Source organism: Chroicocephalus ridibundus, chromosome 4 (assembly GCF_963924245.1).
Source record: "Chroicocephalus ridibundus chromosome 4, bChrRid1.1, whole genome shotgun sequence".
In the NCBI taxonomy this organism is placed as follows: Eukaryota; Metazoa; Chordata; class Aves; order Charadriiformes; family Laridae; genus Chroicocephalus; species Chroicocephalus ridibundus.
In genome coordinates, this window is record NC_086287.1 from 2,102,492 (window position 1) to 2,123,850 (window position 21,359).

The following is a 21,359-nucleotide window of genomic DNA, read 5'->3' on the forward strand; positions in this document are numbered from 1 at the left end:
CAAGTCCCAGCCCTCGGAGGGGAGCATTCCGTGCCGCACCAGGATGGCTCGGCGGAAAGCAGGAGCACGGCTTGGGGACGGGCGGAGGAAAACGGGACTCCCTCCGACCTCAAAAATAAAAGGAGCTGGTGGTCCTGCACCAGGATGTGTTTCAAAGGGCTCCCAAATGGGCTCTTCCCTGCCGCAGCCCCCCAGAAAACAGAGCCCATCACCTTTTTCTCACACCGGTTTGTGCTTTTTACTGCTTGAATTTTGGTAGAAAGAGCACTCGGGGAGAGGAAGAGGAGGGACAAGGTGGCTGTCCGGGCTTTGGTGCCCGTTTTTGGGGCAGACAGAGCCGGAGCCGGGGCTCCTCTTCCCATACAGAGGCAAACCCCTTTCCAGGCCAGAGGGAAGCAGCGCTTGTGCCCAGGTGGGGTTTCCATCTGCTCCTTCCCAAACCTGACGGCTGGGAGAAGTCCGGCGGGAGACTTCTCTCTCCCCCCATCCCAATTCCAGCGGCAGGACGGGGGTCTCGGGGGCGAGAAGGGGTCTGTGCGTTTGCTCTCAAACCTTGCTGCTCTTCAGGCTGATGAGGATGCAAACGGCGTTGCTTTTTCCTGTCCTGCCCCCCAGAGCCAGGAGCAAAGGACATCTGTGGAGGTCGTGGTAGGAAGGTCCCCGTGCTCATGGGCGGGCATGGTGGGGACATCTGGCTCTCAGCAGCACTGTGCTGCCTGCCAGGGCCTGTCCAGCAGGCAAGTGGGGTCTGTGGGGCCATTTTCCCCCCATCCAAGGCACCCTGTGGTTACGTGGGAGGCTCTAAGGTGGGCTTGTAGATCATGACGGTGACCGACGAGCCCTGTGGATCCAGGCAGCAGCTCTTTGCTCTACTGCCTGGGAGATCCTGGTCCTCGGACTGTTTTCTTTGCTTGGGGGCTTCCTTCTTCCCCAGCCCTACCTGGGAGACGGTGGTCCTTGGGAGCCGGGTGGAGGCTCCCCATCCCCGCGCGCCGCATCCCTGTGGCTGTCTGGCAGCAGCGTGGCGGCTCATGTTTCCCCTGGGGAGCCCGGCAGGGCTGCCAAGCTGTCTTCCTGATCCTCCAGCAGCTGGGAACCGTCCCCAGGGGCTGCCGGTGGGGCCTCGGTGCCTTCCTCCTCTTCCTCCTCCTCTTGCTGCTGCTGCTGGAGGCTCTGCAGGCGTTCCTGCTGCGCCTCCATGAACTCCTGCGCCCCGTCGCCCACCAGCCGGACGGCGTCCCCGACGCGGGGCGGCTGCCGGACGGGGTTGTGGTCGTAGGAGAGGAGGCGCAGGGCGGCCAGGCAGGCCAGGTCGGGGAAGCGGGCGATGCGGTTGCGGTCCAGGTCGAGGACGCGGAGGTGGGCCATGCGCAGCAGGACGGGGGGAAACTCCTCGAAGCGGTTGCCGTAGAGCCAAAGCCCCCGCAGGCTGGCCATGCGGGGCAGCCCGGCGGGCAGGCGGGCCAGGCGGTTGTCGCCCAGCTGGAGGCTGCGGAGGTCGGGCAGGCCCAGGAGGGCGCGGGGGAAGCGGGCAAGGAAGTTGCCCTCCAGCCACAGGCAGCGCAGGCTCTGCAGGCGGGCGAAGGCGGGCGGCAGGGCCTGCAGCCCGTTGCGGCCCAGGTAGAGGTAGGCCAGGCGGGGCAGGCGGCACAAGGCCTCGGGCACCTCCATCAGCTCGTTGTCGTCCAGGGCCAAAGTGCGGAGGTGCCGCAAGGCCCCCAGCTCGGCCGGCACCTCCCGCAGCCCAGCGCCGCTCAGGTAGAGTTTCCTCAGCCCCCGCTGAGCCCACAGGGCCGCCGGGACCCGCCCGCCCCGCACCTCCAGCCGCTGCTCGACTCCCCCCGGGCCCTCGGCCGTGGCCAAGCGCGGCCCGGTCGAGCCGCCGCTCCCCATCCCCGCCGCCCGCCCGGGGCGGGGAGGGGGGGACGGGGACGGACGCGGACGCCTCGCCGCGCCACGCCGTCGCCACGGCAACCGGCCGCAGCCAATGGGAGCGCGGGGGCGTGGCCTGGCGCCGGGGACTCGCCCCCTCCCCTCCCCGGCGGAGCGCCCGGGCGGGAGGGGACACGCCCACCTAGGGACACGCCCACCCGGGACACGCCCCCTCTGGCCACGCCCTCCCCTGTGCCACGCCCCGCCTGTGTCCTACCTGTCCCCGCCCCGCCCCTGCCTGTCCTCCACCCTGTGCCACCGTTGTCCCACCATTGCCCCACCCTTCCTGTCCCTACCCTGTCCCCTGCCCGTGCCCCACCTGTCCCCTCCCTGCCACCGTTGTCCCACCCTGCCCCCCTGCCTGTGCCCCGCCCTGCCCGACCTGTCCCCTGCCTGTCCCCTCCCTGTGCCCCATCCTGCCCCGCCTGTCCCACCATTGCCCTAACCTGCCCCGCCTGTCCCCTGCCTGCGCCCCACCACTGTCCCATTGTCCCGCCCTCCCTGTCCCCTCCCCGTGCCCCACCCTGTCCCCTGCCTGTGCCCCACCGTTGTCCCACCCTACCTGCCCCCTCCCTGTTCCACCGTTGTCCCGCCTTGCCATGCCTGTCCCCTGCCTGTGCCCCACCACTATCCCATTGTCCCGCCCTCCCTGTCCCCTGCCTGTGCCCCACCACTGTCCCATTGTCCCGCCTTCCCTGTCCCCTCCCCATGCCCCACCCTGGCCCCACCTCACCCTACCTGTCCCCTGCCTGTGTCCCACCATTGTCCCATCCTCCCTGTCCTGCCTGTCCCCCGCCCTGTCGTGCCTCTGTCCTGATCCCCCCACACACACTTTGCCACCCCCGTGCCCTGCCCTTACCCTTTTCTCGCCCTGTCCCCCCCACCCCGGGCAGCGCCCCCCCCCACACCCCTCTCCCATCTCCTTGCCCTCAGGGCGCTGGGATGGGGAGGGGGGGGTCCCTCTGTGACCACCCACGTCCCCTGGGACACCCCGGGAGCTGCTGCAGGGCGCCCCCCCCGGGCACATCCCCCTCCCCCCCACCACTCCCCGGTGCTTTTTCACCCCCCCTCCACGAAGCCCGGTTGCACACCCCACGGCCGGGGAGGGCTTGGATGGGGACCCCCATGCCATGGCTGCCCACCCGGCTGGGTCCTGCCGGCCAGGCTGGGGCTCTCCTTCCTCCTCCTCCTCCTCCTCCTCCTCCTCTTCCCCCCCCCCCCCCCGCCCCCGTAACGGTGTCCCCCCCCCGTCCCCAGCCAGCCCTGCCCGCTTTTTCCCTGCCGCAAATCAGCTGTGTCATCCCAAAGCCAGCGCAGAAAGCCGGGCTCGTACAGCCCCCCAGCGGCTGCCGGCCAGGCGACAACCCCCCCCCCCCGCCTCACCTCCCCACAACCCCCCCAAATTCTCCTGCCAGCCCTCGGGGTGCGGGCACCCCCCAAAACGAGAGCTGGGGGCAGCCACAGCCCCTCCAAGGGGGCTCGGGGTGGGGGGGCAGAGGTGACAATGACAGCGTGCCCAGTAAGACCTGATTTCAGGCTTTATTTTTTCCGTGTGCTCCCAGGGATTGGGGGGGGGGGGTCCCCAAAGAACTGGGGGCTACCGGCAAGGGGGGGTGGCCGACGATGTCCCCCAGCCCGGTGGGGTGGTTGTTGGTGCTGAAGCCGCTGGGGCGCTGGGGCTGGATGCCCCCCGTGGGTCTCGCCGTCCAGGTTGGACCCCCCCAGCACTGGGCTGGAAAAGCCAGGAGAGAGGGGGGCGGTGAGGCTGGACCCCCCCCGGGACAATGACATCCTCCCCTGCCCCGCTCCCTCGGGGTCACCCCAAACTCACCTGGCGCGGCGGGGGACACGGGTGGGACGTACTGGTTGTGGTTAGTGGTGAACCCCGACGGCTCCTGGGGGATGGAGGCGGGTTGGGTGCGTGGTCCGACGGGTGGCGGGGACAGGGATATGGGGACAGGGACAAAGCCACGGAGGCACCCACCATCCTGCCGACAACCTGCTGTCCCAGCAGGCTGGCCTGTGTCACTCGGGGTGCCCTCAGCCCTCGGGAGACGAGCGGGAGGGGGTGGCCCACGGCGGGCAAGCCCTGCGTGGGGACAGCGGGTGAGGAGGGGGGACACATGGGGACAAGCAGCGGGACGGGGGTCCTGCTCACCGCCGTCGCCAGGCAGCTCGGCACCTCCCGGCTGAATCCGCTGCCTCGCTCGGAGCCCGTTGGCAGCACCGGCAGCGTCTCGACGCCCTGCGGGAGGATGGAGATGAGGTGACAGGGACGCGATGTCCCCTGCCTCACGCCACAGCTCTGCCCGCTGGGGGTCCTGCCTCGCCATCCCGTCCCCTCACCCCGCTTACGTGGCTGTGCACAGAGGGCAGGTAATCGGTCGCGGTGACGCTAACGGCCAGCTGCGGGAGAGGAAAAAAAGTGTCCCTTGGGGTGCAGAGGGGATGGGGGGCCGGCAGGGGACAGGGGACACGGTGGGGTAGGGGCTCACGGGCTGGCCCGGCAGGACGCTGTCACTCCTTGGGGTGGCCCTGGTGAAGCCCGACTGCTCCTTGGTGCCGACGGTTGTCTTCTGCAGGACATCTGGGGGGGGGCAGATGGGGCAGGGAGGGAGCCCCCCTGTCCCCAGCCCTGTCCCCAGCCCTGCCTGCACACAGCCCCACAGCCAGCCATGGCGTTACCTGGTGTCACCGTGCTGGGTACAGCCTGGGGGCCCGGCCTGTACCCTGCGTTTGGGGGTGGGCAGCGATGGGTGACGCGGGGCAGGGGACCTCTGACACCCCCAAACCATCCTGGGAATGGAGCTGGCCCCGGGACAACCGACACCCCCAAAACCCTCGTGGGGTTGGAGCTGGCCCCGGGACCACCAACACCCCCAAACCCTCCTGGGGAGAGCTGGCCCCGGGACCACCGGCACTCCCAAACCATCCTGGGGACAGAGCTGGCCCCGGGACCACCAACACCCCCAAACCCTCCTGGGGAGAGCTGGCCCCAGGACCACTGACACTCCCAAACCGTCCTGGGGTTGGAGCTGGCCCCGGGACCACCAACACCCCCAAACCCTCCTGGGGAGAGCTGGCCCCGGGACCACCAACACCCCCAAACCCTCCTGGGGAGAGCTGGCCCTGGGACCACCAACACCCCCAAACCCTCCTGGGGACAGAGCTGGCCCCGGGACCACCAACACCCCCAAACCCTCCTGGAGAGAGCTGGCCCCGGGACCACCAACACCCCCAAACCCTCCTGGGGAGAGCTGGCCCTGGGACCACCAACACCCCCAAACCCTCCTGGGGACAGAGCTGGCCCCGGGACCACCAACACCCCCAAACCCTCCTGGGGAGAGCTGGCCCCGGGACCACCGACACTCCCAAACCGTCCTGGGGACAGAGCTGGCCCCGGGACCACCAACACCCCCAAACCCTCCTGGGGAGAGCTGGCCCCAGGATCACCGACACCCCCAAACCCTCCTGGGGATGGAGCTGGCCCCGGGATCACCGACACCCCCAAACCCTCCTGGGGAGAGCTGGCCCCGGGACCACCGACACTCCCAAACCGTCCTGGGGACAGAGCTGGCCCCGGGACCACCGACATCCCCAAACCCTCCTGGGGATGGAGCTGGCCCCGGGATCACCGCCATCCCCAAACCCTCCTGGGGATGGAGCTGGCCCCGGGATCACCGACACCCCCAAACCCGTACCTGGCTGGGCAGGGCCGGCGCGGCGGCCCCCTGTGCCGCGCTCCCTGGGTGCGTTGGGGGGGCCCTGGAGGAGCGGCAGGTGCTGGGGACTCGCCGTCCCGGTACGGAGGCAGGAAAGGGAGGACGCCTGGAGGTACCCGCTCCCTGGCTGGTGGACGTGCCGGGGCAGGAGGCTCCGGCCGTCGGGGAGCATGAGAGGCTGGAAGTGCTCGGCGGTGGTAGACCTGGCGGCGTCCTGGCAGCGGCTGCGGTGGGAGGCCAGCGTGGTTGTGATGGACTGGCCCCAAAACTTGCCCCTAATCCCCCCCGCCCCCAGCAGGGGTACCCACCCCTCTGCAGCATGGAGCAGGCAGGACATGTCCCAGCGGTTGTTGGACACGTAGCCGGTGACAGTGTGGCGGCCGAGGCAGGGACGGAAACGCGACTGGCCTGGGTGACAGGGGGGAGAGGCGGCTCAGCCCTGTGAATGAGCCCCCCCCGGCTGTAGGGGAGGCCTTCGGGACCCCCTACCATAGGCCACCGCATAGCTCGTGGCGTAGAAGTTCATGAGGTCGGCGCTTCCCCTGGCGCGTGCCTTCGCCGAGGGGGTGACGGTGGCCAGCCCCGCGGCGGGCGAGCCCCGTGGCAGGGACCGCAGCTTGGCACGGGGACAGACGAACGGAGGGGCAGACGCCATGGCGGGGCTGGCCCCAGAGCAGCTCCCCGCCTGGGAGGCAGGGGTGGCTGTGGAACGTCCCCCGCGGACGTTGGGATGGTGACACCATGGTAACCAGCGCGGCGACACATGGGGATCTTGGCCACAGAGGGAACTGTCACTGCTGCTTGGGGACGGCTGGGACACCCCACAGAGGGCATCAGGGGAGTGGGATGCCCCACTTCAACCTCCTGCGGAGCGGGCCACAGCCCTCCGCGTGTGGGGCCGCGTCCCCTGGGTCCCCAGAAAAAGGGTTTCGAAGGGAGAGCTGGGAGACGGTGACAGCGGGGAGCTGGCATGTGCCAGAGCGAGCCCGGAGTGTCGCTGCCTCCCCTGAGCACCCGCTCCCGGCGACGCCGAAGGGCAGAGCCCCGGCACCCACAAGGCAGCAGGAGCGGCAGGGCTAGCAGCCACGGCTTTATTCATCCTGCCCTGAAAGTCCGAGGGAGCCGCTGCCGGAGGAAGAGGAGGAGAAGAGCCACAGGGAGGGCGGCAGCAGCGTTTCCACAGGGCCCCGTGCCCCTGCTCCGCTCCAGGGGGATGGTGAGGGAGAAGGTGGCTCCCCCCCGTCAGCGGGATGGCTCAAAGAGGTACTCCAGGTCTGGCTGCCGCAGCCTCTGCTCCCTCTTCTTGTTCTTGGCAAATTCCCTCAGCATGGCCATCACGTCGTTCTCAAACTCGGCCGGCGTGGGCTTCGCTTCTGCAGGAAAAACAGAAAGGGGCAGCAAGAGAATGGCTCCGTCCTGTCCCGAAGCACCCGGTGCCACGGTCATCCCGCCAAGCCCAGTTCCCGCGGCCCGGAGCGGCGCCGGTGCCCTGGCATCAGAGCGGGCAGGGTGACAGGGAGCCGCCACCGTACCTGTGGCCCAGTAGTAAATGTCCCAGTCGTTGCTGGGCTCGTTGATGAGCCGGTCGTAGAGGTTCAGCTGCTGCTCGCTCATGCGGTTCAGGTTCTCCTTCGCAAAGAGGCTGGGGAGAGGATGGAGGAGGATGAGTGTGGGTGACCGGAGGAAGAGCCAAGCTGGCACGCCGCTCCCGACCACGGCTGGTGCCCCGCTCTCTACACGATGCCAGAAGACACGGAGCAGCTGGGTCCAAAGTGACCTGCCTCCTGCCTGCTCTCTCCGTTAACCACTATTTCAATCCTGAAACCCGACCAGCCCCACCTCGTTCATTCACCCCAGGAATTACATACGTCCTTCCCAAAGGATTTCATCTCAGCCATCAGGTTGGAACTTTCCAGAGCTCTCCTGGGCCTCTGGCTCTGCCCTTTTTCTGCCCAGCAGCAGCACTGATCGTTGCATCCCGGATTCAAAGCTCCTGTGGTGACTTATCCAACAGCTCACCCTTCTCTGCCTTCCGTCCTCTGAACACCACCACATCTCCTTAGGTTTTTTGGAATATGGCTGTGCACTGCCCCACCAAACTCCCTCCCAAAATGCTCGGGGCTTTACCCTGTTCATTAAAAACCTGTGCCATCTTTAAGGAGCTGAACTACGCAGCAGCTACGCTCACCTCGACCGGCCTTTCTCCCTTCGCTCTCCGGGGCTGATGTTATCTCTCCTACGAAGCACACACGCCACCCCTGCCCGCCCCTGGCTGCAGGGGACAAATTGTCAGGGCGCTGCGGGGAAGGCGGACAAGCGGCGGAGGGTGGCTGAGAAGCCGGGAGGGAGGTCGGGCACCCCGCACCTCCTCACCTGAGCAGGATGCAGTTCTCCAGCATCCCCCTTTTCCGGCTCTCGTACAGCAGCCGGGCTCTCTTGGTCTCCAGCGGCTCATCAGGACGTTCCTGCCAGGGGGGCAAGGGGATCTCCAGCACGTCCTTCCCGGAGTCCTTTGGGGAGTCCCCACGGTAGCCACGCTGCAGGCACACTGGCCCCAAAACGCGCCGGCACAGAGCCCGGCCGGGCAGGGAGCAGAGCTGTGAAAGGGACAGGGACAGTGCAGGGGACGTCAGGCCTGGCTGTCCCAGCACAGGGGGGAACGGGACCCCCCCCAGGCCCTGCTGGCCATGAATCCCCCGTCCCACCCCCCCCAGACCCTAATGCCCCTACTCCTCCCCATAATCCCTCCAGGCCTTGCTGTCCTCAGTCCTATACCCAGGCCCTACTGCCGCCAATTCCCCCATCCCACACCTACCCCAGACCCTGCTGCCCCCCATCCCACACCCCTCCAGACCCTCCTGCCCCCAAACCCCCATCACACAACCCGCCCAGACCCTGCTGCCCCTGATCCCCACATCACACACCCCCCCAGACGCTGCTGCCCCTAACTCCCCTTATAGTCCAGCTTCAAGATTCTGCTGCCCCCAATCCCCCCATCCCACGCTCCCCCAGACCCTGCTGCCCCCATCCCACACCCCCCAGACCCTGCTGTCCCTGATCCCCACATCACACACACCCCCCAGACCCTGCTGCCCCACATCCCACACACCCCCAGACCCTCCTGCCCCTGATCCCCACATCACACACCCCCCCCAGACACTACTGCCCCTAACTCCCCTCGTAGTCCACCTTCAAGACCCTGCTGCCCCCAATCCCCCCATTCCACACACCCCCAGACCCTGCTGCCCCCAATCCCCCCATCCCACACCTCCCCCAGACCCTGCTGCCCCTACCCCCCACCATAATCCCCCCAAAAGCTGCGGTCCCTGATCCCACGACCTTCCCCAGACGCTGCTGCCCGCAATCCCCTGCCGCCTCCGAACCCCACATAATCCATCCCAGATCCCCTGCTGCCCCCGATACCATAAGCCCCCCTGGGCCCTGTTACCCCCAATCCCCCATCTATAGACCCCCCCGGGGCCCTGCTGCCCCCAATCCCCCATCTATAACCACCCTCCCCAGGGCCTCCCTCTGTCCCCCGCCTCTCCCAGACCCCTGTCAGCTCCCCACCTCCGCCAGTAACACCCATACACCCCCGGTAAACTCCCCTCCTTCCTCACCCAGGCCGCCGCCATGGCTCCCAGCGGCCGCTCTAGCCTCCGTCAGGGGCGCTCTGTGACGCGGGGGAGGCCCGACTCTATGGTGCGGCGGGCGGTAGAGGAGAGGGCAGGGGGGAACAGGAAGGGGGCGTGACGCGAACCGGAAGGGGCGGGACGTGGCGCGGCGGCGCTGGCGGTGGCGGTGAGCGCGGTTGGCGCGCGCGCTCGGGGCCTGCTGGCGGTAACGGGCGGGGCCGGGCCGGGGGCTGGGGGCTGGGGACCGGGGCCGGGGGGAGTCGCGACCCGCCGCTCCCTCCCCTCCACACTCCGCCTCCCCCTCAGGCCCGGGCCGATATGGCGGTCTGGCCCCTGGTGGTGGTGGTGGCGGCGCGGGGGGAGTGTCTGGGCCGGGGGGCGGCGGCGGGCCCAGCTCGGGCGGGCGGGGTTGGGTCCCCCCCGGGGATCTCGCTGCTGAGGAGAGGGTGCCCGGGGTAGGGCGGGTGTTCACCGGGGAAGGGTCGGTGCGCTCTGGTTCGGGTTAGGGGGGGTCGGGGGGGTTTGTGGGGCCCGGGGTGGGGTTGCCCCCTGAGGGGGTTTGTTGCCCTCTAAGGGGGGTTTGATGCCCCCAGAGATGGGTCAAGCTGGGTTTGGGTTAGGGGGGGGCGTGGGGGCTGTGGGCCCCTAAGTGGTGTTGCCCCCGGGGCAGGGTTGTAGCCCCCAGAGATGGGTCGGATCGAGTTTAGGTTAGGGGAGGTCGGGGGGGGCTGTGGGCCCCGGGGTGAGGTCGCCCCCTAAGGGAGTTTGTTGCCCTCAGAGATGGGTCGGATCGAGTTTGGGTTAGGGGAGGTCGGGGGGACTGTGGGCCCCGGGGTGAGGTCACCCCCTAAGGGGGTTTCTTACCCCCAGAGATGGATCAGGCTGAGTTTGGGTTAGGGGGGAGCAGGGGGGCTGTGGGCCCCGGGGTGGGGTTGCCCCCTAAGGGGGTTTGTTGCCCCCAGAGATGGGTCAGGCCAGCTTTGGGTTAGGGGAGGTGGTGGGGGCTGTGGGTCCCAGGATGGGGTTGCCCCCTAAGGGGGGTTTGGTACCCCCAGAGATGGGTCAGGCCTGAGGGGAAATGGGGCCACGTTGCACCCGGGGGCGGGGTGTCGGGGTGGGATTGCCCCCGGGGAGGGGGTCCCAGCCAGAGGGCAAGGGGTGCTGTGGCCCCTGGGTGGGGCTGGGCTGGGGCTGTGGGGCCCTCTCGGGGGGGGGGTGGCTGCGGCAAAAGAGGGGGGGCAGAGGGGACTGGGGGGAACAGATTGGGTCCCTGGTGCCTTGCTGATCCCCTTTTTCCGCCCCTCCTTGTCCCGCTGCAGTGCACCTTCCGTCTTCCTGCTTCGCCCCGGTCCCAGCCCGGGCTCCTGCTCCTGTCTCTGGAAATATGTCCGAGGGAGTGGATCTGATTGATATTTACGCTGACGAGGAATTCAACCAGGTGAGCGGCACCTCCGGGTGAGCAGATCCCCCTCTCTTGGGGGAGAACACCATTACCGGCATCGGCACGCTCATTAGCGAGGTGCTGGAGCCGTTAACGTGGATGTAGCCACCGGCTGGCGCATACGCAGGGAGCGGAGGCAGAGGGTGCGACCGGTGCGCCCAGGAAAGGGTGGTGCAGTGCTGGAGAGTCCCTGCGGGGAACCGAGGGCTGGGACCCTTCCTAAATCCTGGTGGCTGTGGGGAATAAAGGGTTTTTCTGTGCGTTTCACCAGAGATTCAACACGTGGATGGTCATAAAATGTTTGGGAGGAGGAGGCAGGGTTTGGACCAGAATGTTTGCCAGGGCAGCGATGAGCGGGGATCGAAGCGGGGATAGCTGGTTGGCGCCTGGTTGGAGAAATGAGAAATCCAAACTGGAAGAGGCACCGCCAGGGAACTGCACGGTGAGGGGACCCAGAGCACCGAACCTGCGGGCACGCCGAGGCTGGGAAGCTGTGATGGGGACTCGCTGCGGTCGGAGAGATGCCCGTGTGCCGCTTCTTCCACCCCAGGGCTGTCTGGGACTCGCAGGAAGAAGTGACAGAGAAGGGGAGGTGTGCAGCTGTTAGAGCAGCACATTTTAGAGAGTTTGGGGATCCGGGAGAGCAAGTGTGAACACAGATGTTTGAAGATTAAAAACTGCCGGGGAAAACCCATGGAGAAAAGTGGCGAGCGAGCCGCGTGAACTGGAAGCAAAACAGGCAGAGGAAGGAATCACCGTGAGCTCCCAGAGGGCTGGAGAGGAGCTGAGGGCGATAAAGCCTTTGTTCTGAGAAGACGGGAGGTTATCAGGTGAGAATACGCCGTGGGTGAGACCTTCAGGGAAAAGTGAAACGGCGGAAACAGTATTAACTGCCCCGGAGCTGAGGGGACTGCGAGGTGCTTTCCAGGAGCAGGAGTTCTCCGCTGAGAGCAGTTGCCTTGGAGAAGGGGAGACTCTAAAATTGCCAAAATAACGGGAACCTCACTGGAAAGGTGAGTTGCAAAACAAATTGTGCTGCCTGTAGCAGCCACGCAGCCCTGCCCGGACACTCTCCTGCTCTGAAATACCGCTTCCTGCATCCTTCCTGAAAAAATCCCGGAATAAACCCGATTCCTTGTATATTAAATGATAGTACTGTGCTGGACCGAACGGAACTGCTCTGGCTTAGAAATAGCCTCAATGGACATGTTTTCGTGCAATTTGCCTTTAAAAGAATTGGGGAAGTAGGTATAGCTGGATTTGGGAGCGGAAGGGAGAGCTGGATTGATGCGGGAATACGGGTGGAAGGTGCGGATTAAGAAAACGTGTGGAGGTCGCTGGGCTGGGGTTTAGAAATGGGCAGAATAACCAGGAAACTTCATTTATGGCAATTAACGCTGAACGCCGAAGGGAAGCAGGGAAAGCGGACGTGGTATCCAGCGTCGGGAGAAGGAGAGCTGGGATGTTGGCGGGCACGAGTTGGAAAGTCTGTAATGTCTCAGAGGACAATGGATCAACAACGGACGAATGGGAGGATTTAACGGGAGAACTCCGCTGCTGCTTGACAGGCGCTCTGCAGGGACGGGCCAGCGCTGCCTGTGCCCGCAGGTAGGCTTTACCGCCAAGGCTCAGCCCCCAGGTGGCCTGGAGCAGGAAAAGTGACAAAAACAGTGGCTTGAGTTGACTGGAAATGTCACCTGGGGAGTTGAGAGCGTCTCGGATGGGTCTGGTCTCCTCTCGGTGGAGTTTTGAGGATCTTCGGGCGTAAAGAAGTTAAGCGGCGTTGAGAGGAGGACGGAGCAAGCCTGGCTGCACGGCATGGAACGATTTAACTGCAGGCTTTTGGGGACAGGACACAAAAGATCTTTGACGCAGGCAAGTAGATGGAGGCTTCTTAAAGCTGGAAGTGATTATCAAAGCTGTCAACTCCAGCATCTCGCTCGCCTCAGGCTGCGCGGCGGCTGGAAGAAACCCAGAGTTAATCCGTGCACGATGTCGCGCGTGGGATCAAAGCAGGGTGGGAAGGTGCCCTGGATGCCCCGTGGTCGCTGTGGCACACCAGGGACGCCAGCGTGGTTCCCAGTCCCCCAGCGCACGTGGTAATTAGCGGTGATGGTGCCCGGCTTCGTCCCTGTGCACCTCGCAAGGCGTCGCGGGTGGGTTCAGGGCGCGTTTGCTGCGTCAAGGTTTGAATAGCGGTGAAGGTGTTCGCTGACGGGGCGGTGGGGGATGCAAGAAGCCTCTCGCTACCGTGCGTTTCGAGCGATGGTCTGCAAATTCAGTGCGATGGCAAGGGCAGAGACCAGCAGGGCGGAGTGTAAGCATTTGGACTGTGAGTATTTCTACACCATCTTCCCATCCGGCCGTTAGTTTTTAAAGGAGAGCATTTTTTTTTTTAGCCATCCCAGAGGATCTCTAAAAATTCTTAAGCTGAAGTATCCTCTAAGTAGCATAACTGAGGGCTTCCGAGCAATTTCTCCTCTAATCCCCCCCTGTTTTTGTTCTCGGCTTTCTGAAACTTTCAGGCAGAAATCTTCCAGCTTTGGGCCGTGTCCAGAGGCGCTTGGTGGGGGTAGGAGTGTGGGAGGCGGATTAAACAAACAGTTGAGCTGTTTTGAGAATGAGTACAAAAATACTGCTCCCTGTTGAAATTCTTGTAACCTTTCTATCAGCTCTGCAGCTGAAATTGCCGGATGCAAAAGTTACAAGTTGCCTTAGAAATGGATATTGCTGTCAAGAAGAGTGTTTTGGGGGGAAATGGTTTGATTTTTTTGTATTTCCGTGACACTTTGAAAGCTGTGTGCTGAGCGCTTTTCCCTGTCTCTCCCCTGAGCTCGCAAAGGGCCGTGATGTATGTGTGCGGTTCCCTGACCCTCACAGCGTAGGGGATTTAACCACCTCGCGCTGTCTCCAGCAGATGTTGTCCAAACTGCCTCTGAAGTCCCAGGATTTAAAATCGGGGAGCAGAGCCTCCTTTTTTTTGAGCGGCAACACAGGACCTGTGCGTTCCTCCTGCGGGCCAGATACTAACGTAGTAATTTGTAGCGTGAAATGATGCTCGGCGCGCGCGCGCGCTGAATCCGGGTGAGCAATTAGTCTGAAGATCCGTAGTAAACACAGCACTTGCTGCACACTCCAAATTAAATATAGCCGGGAACAGAGTGGGAATTGGAAGGCAGATCTAGGACACTTGAGTTTCGCAGCTCAGAAGCTTCCTCGGCGGCTGGTTCGTGCCGTGAAAGGCTGCGTTGCCGAGGGGAGGGGAGACGGCGTGCGTGCGTCTGTGTGTGCAGACGGCGTGTGGAGCTCCTACCCTGAAGAGGGCTCTGCTGGCCCAAAACCGGGCGAGCTTGGGGTGGCCAGCAGGGTTTGAAGGTGGGTGCGCAACCCCCAGGCTGGATTTGCGAAGGTTGTGGCCTCCAAGGAGCGAGAGGCTCGTCCATTTGAGGGCGTTTGGTTTTCCACCGCTGAACTCTTGCCCTTTGCACGCTGACAAAAAGGGGAGCTGCTTCCTGGTGGCCTCCCAGAGCAGCAAGTTGGGTCTTGCCCCGTTGCTCGGGAGAGCTGACATCCCAGTGAGCCAGTCCTCCGCTCCTGTGGGGCGTGTGCTGGAGCTCAGCGGAGGAGCAGGCGGAAAAGCTTTTAATTGGAAGTTGGGGGGTGGAAAAATCAAGCCAGCGTCAATCCCCAGTGGGGTAAAGCCTCGTGGCTCTGCTTCTTGGAGTTTTCCTCCCTCCTCCACCTCCTTACGGGTAAAAAATGCTCCAGGGTTGTGTCAAGCATCGCGAAGCAGCGCCCATCGCCCTGTCTTCGGGGCACCGTTAATCCTCGTTATTGGGGAAAGGAGATGCTGATCCCATTGCGGTGGGGCTTGGGTTAATGCTTGGCCAGTCGGAGAGCTGGGCAGCTGGACTGGAGATGTACCAGAGGGAATTCCACCATGCGCAGGAGGAAGAGCAGGCTGGAGGAATCGTGGTGGATTCCACGAGTGAGGGGTGGTCGTAAGCCTGGGGCAGGCTGTGGTTTTTTTGCAAGGCAGTGGAGAAGAGCTGCGCGGTGCCAAGAGGGGTCTGTGGGGACAAGGGGGAAGCGCGGGGAGTTGTCATTGCAAAAAAAAAAAAATGAAGTGCCAAACGAGGGACACGCCGTCAGAGACATCAGCGTGCCACTGAGGGGAGGGGACAGGGCTCCGAGCCAGAGGAGCTGGCTCCTGAGAGATAACAGGCACCGGGTCTGTTTGCTGTGGCTTCATTCGTGGCGGTGATTCGCCACCTTCTAACTGTGAACAGACCCGAGACAAGTGCTTTGGGTGCTAAACCTTTGGACTCGGGGCTTTGTGCTTCCTCGAAAGAGCTCGTGCATGCAGTGAACTGGGACGACTGGTTTGTAAACGGTGAGCGAAGGAGGCTTCCTAACCTCCAGCATCGCCCCTCCAGGCACGGCGGGGCACCTGTGGCAGAGCGAGATAATTTTTAAGCATCTCCTGTGGGGGTCGGTGGTTGGCTTCTGCTGGATGGTCGGTGTTGGAGGACTCCAGCGGAACGGGACAGTCCTCCAGAGCCCACCATTTAGGCTCTTACCAGCCCACGGGCCCCCTTCTGGGCTGCGGTTTCACCCCGGGGGTCTCCCCTCTGCGGAAGCGCTCACGGTCTCTCCCCTCGCAGGACTCTGAATTCAGTAATGCTGATCAGATGGATCTGTACGACGACGTGTTAGCAGCCAGCTCGCAACCCGCCGAAAGCCGCACCAGCACCTCGGAGCCACCCCCGGAGATCCGTCAGGAGCCGTCCCCCAAGCCCAACAGCAAATCTCCCGCCATCCTCTACACGTACAGCGGGCTGCGCAACAAGAGAGCCGCCGTCTACGTGGGCAGCTTCTCCTGGGTGAGTGGGATCGCTGCCTGGCCGCGCTCGTCTGCCGAGGGGGTCTCCAGATCGCCTGTGTGGGCATTGCGGGGTCTCCTGTGGTGCATACGCAGATGGGGGTCCTCCAGAGAAACCCCTGAGGGGCTGCTGGGCTCTTTGGGGGTGCTGTTCCTCCTTAATCCACGCTGACCCAGTGTCCCAGGCTGGGTCATGAGCTCTGATCCTCAGGGAAAAGGGATTCATAGCCTTGAGTGGCTTCAGATCCAGTCTGGGGCGAGTGACCGGTGGCCACAGTGCCTCCCTCGCACTGGTCGCTGCCCCCACCTGGTTCTACCTTCCTGGGGGGCTGCGCGGGGAAATCTTCTGTTGATGGGTACGGGGAGAATCCTGGGAAGGCTTTGTCTTGTCCAGAGAATAGAGACCTCTCGTAGCCATACCCAGAGCCTGTTTCAGACTTGAGGCTCGTTTTAAATGAGGGTCTCTAGGGGTGTCTGTACTCAAATGCGCTGCCCCAGCCCCCTGAGCGCTGAGCCTGGGTTAGCTGGGGAGGCAGCGGGACCCCGCAAAGGGCTGCGTGAGCTGACACCGGCCTCTCTCCTCTTCCTCTCAGTGGACAACTGACCAGCAGCTGATCCAGACCATCCGCTCCGTCGGTGTCTACGACGTAGTGGAGCTAAAATTCGCCGAGAACCGAGCCAATGGCCAGTCGAAAGGGTGAGAACTGAGGGGGAAGGGGGGAACTAGGCCTTCATAGCCACGTCCTCTGCGTTGCGGGGAGTGAGGGGACAGCCGCTGTTTTTCCTGGCTGGCACTGGTGATGCGCAGCCCGCCTGGAGCTGGGATGGTAAAGCGGAGACTCCCAAACAGGATGGGAAAGAGAGGAGGGGGCACGTAACACCAGACTGGGCTCAGCTTGCCAGGGAAGGCGGCGGGAGGTGGTGGTGCTGGGTGGTCTCTGCCAGCGAGGACAGATGGAGCCCCGTGGGGTCTGGCAGGGGGTCCCTACCCCCTACCGGGGGGTGGAATCGCGTGGGGCTGGCTCTTGCCGGCTGACGGCCGGGTTTTCCCGCAGGTACGCAGAGGTGGTGGTGGCCTCCGAGAACTCGGTCCACAAACTCCTGGAGCTCCTGCCCGGCAAAATCCTCAACGGGGATAAGGTGGAGGTGAGGCTGGCAACCCGGCAGAACCTGTCACAGTTCGAGGCGCAGGCTCGCAAACGTGAGTTGAGGCGAAGGCACGCCGGCGGGTCGGGGGGGGGGCCTCCGTGCTGTGCAGCAGCTCCCGCGGGCCCCCGCAGATCCCCAGCAAAGCTGTCAGGCCGAACCCACCGAGACCTCGGGGTTGGGGGGGACGCCGCCAGGAGTCTCTGGGGGTTGTTTCCTGTTGCTGCTGAGTCTGATTAGATCCTGACCCGAGTCTTTATGATCCCCTTTTAGGTGCTCACACACTGCGAAGATCCCTCGTAGCCTCCTCCTCCTCCTCTCCAAACTGAATGGGCTTAAGCTCTTCAGCCTATCAACATAGCTAAGACCCTCCATATCTATTAGTAGCTCTTCTCTGGATCTCCTCCAGAATTTGTCCATCCCTGCGGAGGTAAGGTGCCCAACACTGGACGCAGTATTCCAGCTGGGGCCTGGCCGTGGGCTTTCTACAATGGCAATAGGTGGTCCTCGCCTCACTCCGCAGCGATGTGACGCCCCAGCCCTGTGCCGGGGGAGCTCCGCGGAGCCGCAGGGACTGTCCTGGCAGGAGCGTGTACGAGGAGGTCTTGGCCAGCTGTGGTCATTGTAGATCCCGTGGCTCATTTCACGCAAGGAAAAACCCTTCTTTCTAAGCGCCCTGGCCCAGTTGCAGTTGGGGTAGCCGTGACCTTCGCACCCTCCCTTCAGCTCCAGTGCCCGCGGTGATCTGCTGCTTGGCAGCACCGTGCGCTGTTAGATGGTGTCCCGACCTGCCCTCACGTTTCGGTGGAGCAGGGCGTGTTCCCTTCTCCCACCTCTCGCCTCGCCGGGCATGGGGAGGCTGAGTTTCGGCCTGTCCCGAGCTCACATGAACCCTTGCTCGGCAGCGCCGGTGCCCGAACGGGGCCCTGCTTGACGGCCGTCAGAGCGGCAAGGCCCGGTGGGGAGCCGTGGCTCCCCCGAGGGGCTTGGGCAGAGGCAGTGCCCTCCGTCGTACCTCTCCTGTTTCATCCTCGAAGCCTTTTTGGACACAGCAAGGGTTCCCTTCCTTCTCTTCAGGCCCTGAGTTTTCTTTCCTCCAGCAGCTCCGTTGCTGTCGGCACTTGGGTTCTGTCCCCTCGTGTTCCTCCGTGCTCAGGCCTTTCCGAACCCACAGGCTCTCTGGGTCATTTAATGTCTTTGGGGACTCAGGACCACCCAAAGCGACCTCTCTGCTGGGGATCTCTCGCCGTTTCCTGTGGCTTTTCGCTTCTGTCCCCATAACCTGCTCCCGCTTGCTCGGCGGCTTCCGCAGAGCCCCGTTGGCTGAGAGCGAGCGTCCCTGGGGCACCGTGCGGGCAGCCGGGGTCTTGCTGGAGAGCTGGTACCCTCTTGGAGGCACGTGGAAGCGGAGGCTACGTTTGGCTGGCTGGATCTTTCTCTGGGCACCTTGAGCTCTCCTGAGGCCGGACCTCACTGGGGCTGCGGGAGAGGACGGTCCTTGCGCCGGTCGCCGTGGGTGGGGAGGAAGAGGAGGAGGAGGAGGAGGTTTCCGAGACCTGCAGGTCCTCTGGCTGCGACTCATGGCTCTTTTCCTGTGCTGCTCGCAGGTGTGCCGCCGAGGGCTCACTCCCGGGACTCCGTGGACTCAGTGGATGGCCGTGCCACGCCGACGGAGAATGCCTTGCCGCCTGCCCGCTTGGAGAAACCCCCCTCTGTCCTGCCTTTTTTCAACCGCCCCCCCGCCGCCCTGCCCCTCATGGGGCTGCCCCCGCCGCCGATGCCGCCCCCGCCACCCCTCTCCTCCGGCTTCGGCGTCCCCCCGCCTCCTCCCGGCATCCACTACCAGCATCTCATGCCCCCGCCGCCTCGACTGCCCCCCCACCTGGCTGTGCCACCCCCGGGGGCTGTCCCCCCTGCCCTACACCTCAACCCTGCCTTCTTCCCCCCACCCAACGCGGCACTGGGTCCTCCACCGGACACCTACGGCAAGGCCATGGCCCCCTACAACCACAGCAGGTGAGATGGGGCGGAGGAAGGGGGCGGGGGTACCGAACTGGGGGGGGGCTACGCTGACCCCCACGTGTGCCTCCTGCACAGCCGGGAGCTCGGCCCGCCACCTCCCCCTGTGAGCGAAGTGGAGTTCGAGGAGATCATGAACAGGAACCGGGCGATCTCCAGCAGCGCCATTTCCAAGGCAGTGTCCGGCGCCAGCGCAGGTAACGGTGACCGTGTCCCCACACGCCGTTGTGTCCCCCCCACCCCCCCCCCCCACCCCATCCCACGGCAGGTCCACATCCCTCAGCCCTGCTCCGCTCCCCCCAGGCGATTACAGCGACGCCATTGAGACCCTCCTCACGGCCATCGCCGTCATCAAGCAGTCCCGCGTCGCCAACGACGAGCGGTGCCGCGTCCTCCTCTCGTCCCTCAAAGACTGTCTGCACGGCATCGAAGCCAAGTCCTACAGCACGAGCGCCAGCAGCAGCTCCTCCAGGTACTGGTGGCTCTGGAGCCACGTGGGGGTGGCTTCCTTGCACCCCATCTTGATAATTAACTCGCCGTCTCTCTCCCCGCACCAGCGAGATCCTCCCTGGAGGTGACCGAAAGCCTTTTCTTCTTTTTTTTTTTTTTTCCCCTAGGAAAAGACACCGATCTCGGGAGCGTTCTCCCAGCCGGTCCCGCGAAAGCAGCCGGCGACACCGGGACCTTCTCCACAGCGAGGATCGGCACGAAGACTATTTCCAGGAGCGGAACCGGGAGCACGAGCGACATCGGGACAGGGACAGAGAGAGGGACCGGCATCACTGAGACAGGTGAGCCGGTGACAGGGCGCTGCAGTGCCGTGGTGCGGGGTCTCGAGGGCCGAGGGGGTGGGAAGGGTGCTCAGTGCTGCTCTGACCGCTCCTCTCATCTCTCCCCGCAGGAGTTTGGCAGTAAGTGGTTTTTAATGGACTCGTATCTCCTCACCTCGACCAGGACTACGTGACCGAGGCCGCTCCACCTCCCCTACCCCTTCCCCGCCACCCTCGACTCTCTCCGGGCACCCGAGGAAAGCCGTGCCGTGCCCCGGCGGGACTCCCACCGACACCTCGTGGCCTTTGGGGCCTGAGCCCTTGCCCGCACCCACCGCTACTGCTGCTTCCCGGGGAGAGGCGGGGAGCCGGGGAACGCCCGGGCCGCCCTGCTCCGCTCTGTGGACATTTGGACCCAAAGAGAAATGGTGCTTTTTTTCCACGGAGGGAGGTTTGTGAGCCCTTTCCTCTCCGGGGGTGGCTGAAGGGGATGGATCCCGTGCCGTGGAGCGCGGGGGCTCGCAGGCGCACGGCTCCCAGCCCCGTGCCTGGGTTTGCTGGAAGCGGTATGGGGTCTTCTGCCACGTACCATCCTCTCGCCTCATCTGGGGACACTCCTGTCCCCATCACACCCTGGCGGTCCCAGCATGGGCCACCCTGTCCCGTCAGATGCTGCGCTACGCCTCTGAGAGGAGAGCATGGGCTCTCTCTCCTCTCTGCCCTGGGGACTGGGGGGCTGGAGCTGGGCTGGGGGGTCGCCCCCTCCCTCTGCCACAACGTTCCGCGCCGGCTCGCCGCAGCGGCATCACCACCTCCGCTCTCATCTCCCAAAAAACCAGCTCCAAGCGCTGGTGGGGCCTTGTGCGGAGCCGGCCTCTCCCGCAGCACCTTCCTTGTTTTAGAGGAAGCAGAGGAGGCAGGGCAGGCTGTGACCGCCCCCCCACCCCATGTCCGGCTGCCCTCGGGGACCGCTTGTCCCCCGGGTGGTGCTGGGGGCTCTCCCTTCCCCAGCCCGGCTGCGCAGCCAGGCAGGAGCCCCCCGATCCCCACGCCTCTCCGGGCTGCAGGGACTTCACACGGGTCCCCCCAGCAGGAGAGGGGGAGCCTGAGGCGGGGCGGGGGGGGGGGGTCAGGGTGAGCTGAGAGGGGACACAGGGTGACTTCGAGAGCGGGTGCCAGCCCCCAGGGCTGCTGGCCGGGCGGCGTCACCCTCTGAACTGTTGCTGGACAGGAGAAACCCAGCTCTGGAGGTCTTTTAGGGTAAAATCCCGTGAAAAAAAAAATATTAAAAAAAAAAAACAACCCATCTTGTAAAGTATCACGAGGTGCCGGCGAAGCGGGTGAGTGCCGGGAGGAGGTGGGGGGAAGCGCTCGGTGGGAGAGTTCTGTTTTTTTACTTACCGACACAAATTTTTAGTTTCTTTCCAAATAGTGGGGGGAAAAGTGCAGAGCAAACCCCTATTAACCACCCAGCGAGGCGCTGCCCCTCCTGCTCGCAGTGACTAGATTTGTTTGTCTTTCTGATAGGTTGGAAATTGTGTAATAAACTTGATGACGTTGTCAATCTTTTATACGGCGCTGTCGGGTCCTTCTGTTGCCACCGTCTTTTTAGGTAATGAGTGGGGGTGAGGGTGTTTTAGGGCCACTGTGGGAGGGAAGAGCAGCGCTTGGGGACTATTAGTGGCCCTGTGGCTGCCGTCCCCGACCCTCACCATCCTCTGACACTTCTGAGGGGCTCCTGTGCCCCCCAAGCTGTCTCGGGGGGCAGCGGGGCAGTGCTGGAAGCTCCTCATGCGCTTCACGCCCAGCCCG

The 21,359-nt window shown here is 64.3% G+C and overlaps 4 protein-coding genes across 5 annotated transcripts; 1 reads left to right on the forward strand and 3 right to left on the reverse strand.

Moving 5' to 3' along the window:
• Window positions 1–407: 407 nt before the first annotated feature.
• Window positions 408–1,893, reverse strand: LRRC10B (leucine rich repeat containing 10B). Its single transcript, XM_063333441.1, has one exon. The coding sequence runs from the start codon at window positions 1,891–1,893 to the stop codon at window positions 1,030–1,032; it is 864 nt and encodes a 287-aa protein (XP_063189511.1). The 3' UTR covers window positions 408–1,029.
• A 1,571-nt stretch (window positions 1,894–3,464) lies between these two features.
• Window positions 3,465–6,577, reverse strand: SAXO4 (stabilizer of axonemal microtubules 4). Its single transcript, XM_063331597.1, has 9 exons — window positions 6,144–6,577; window positions 5,963–6,062; window positions 5,536–5,878; window positions 4,428–4,613; window positions 4,288–4,338; window positions 4,091–4,177; window positions 3,917–4,021; window positions 3,764–3,827; window positions 3,465–3,664 (listed from the first exon to the last, which is right to left on the reverse strand). The coding sequence occupies exons 1-9, from the start codon at window positions 6,307–6,309 to the stop codon at window positions 3,465–3,467; spliced, it is 1,302 nt and encodes a 433-aa protein (XP_063187667.1). The 5' UTR covers window positions 6,310–6,577.
• Window positions 6,578–6,731: 154 nt separating this feature from the next.
• SDHAF2 (succinate dehydrogenase complex assembly factor 2) lies at window positions 6,732–9,388 on the reverse strand. Its single transcript, XM_063333460.1, has 4 exons — window positions 9,275–9,388; window positions 8,028–8,251; window positions 7,187–7,296; window positions 6,732–7,027 (listed from the first exon to the last, which is right to left on the reverse strand). Exons 1-4 carry the CDS (start codon window positions 9,287–9,289, stop codon window positions 6,897–6,899), a joined length of 480 nt encoding a protein of 159 aa, XP_063189530.1. The 5' UTR covers window positions 9,290–9,388; the 3' UTR covers window positions 6,732–6,896.
• On the forward strand, window positions 9,387–21,138 carry CPSF7 (cleavage and polyadenylation specific factor 7). 2 transcript variants are annotated; one of them, XM_063333418.1, is made up of 10 exons: window positions 9,387–9,494; window positions 10,609–10,727; window positions 15,395–15,613; window positions 16,206–16,309; window positions 16,668–16,813; window positions 18,366–18,774; window positions 18,856–18,974; window positions 19,081–19,249; window positions 19,395–19,568; window positions 19,679–21,137. In XM_063333418.1, the coding sequence occupies exons 2-9, from the start codon at window positions 10,674–10,676 to the stop codon at window positions 19,561–19,563; spliced, it is 1,389 nt and encodes a 462-aa protein (XP_063189488.1). In that variant the 5' UTR covers window positions 9,387–9,494; window positions 10,609–10,673; the 3' UTR covers window positions 19,564–19,568; window positions 19,679–21,137. The 2 variants fall into 2 exon arrangements, with proteins under 2 accessions (XP_063189488.1, XP_063189489.1); XM_063333419.1 differs by having other exon boundaries at window positions 9,404–9,455; window positions 19,679–21,138.
• Window positions 21,139–21,359: the final 221 nt, after the last annotated feature.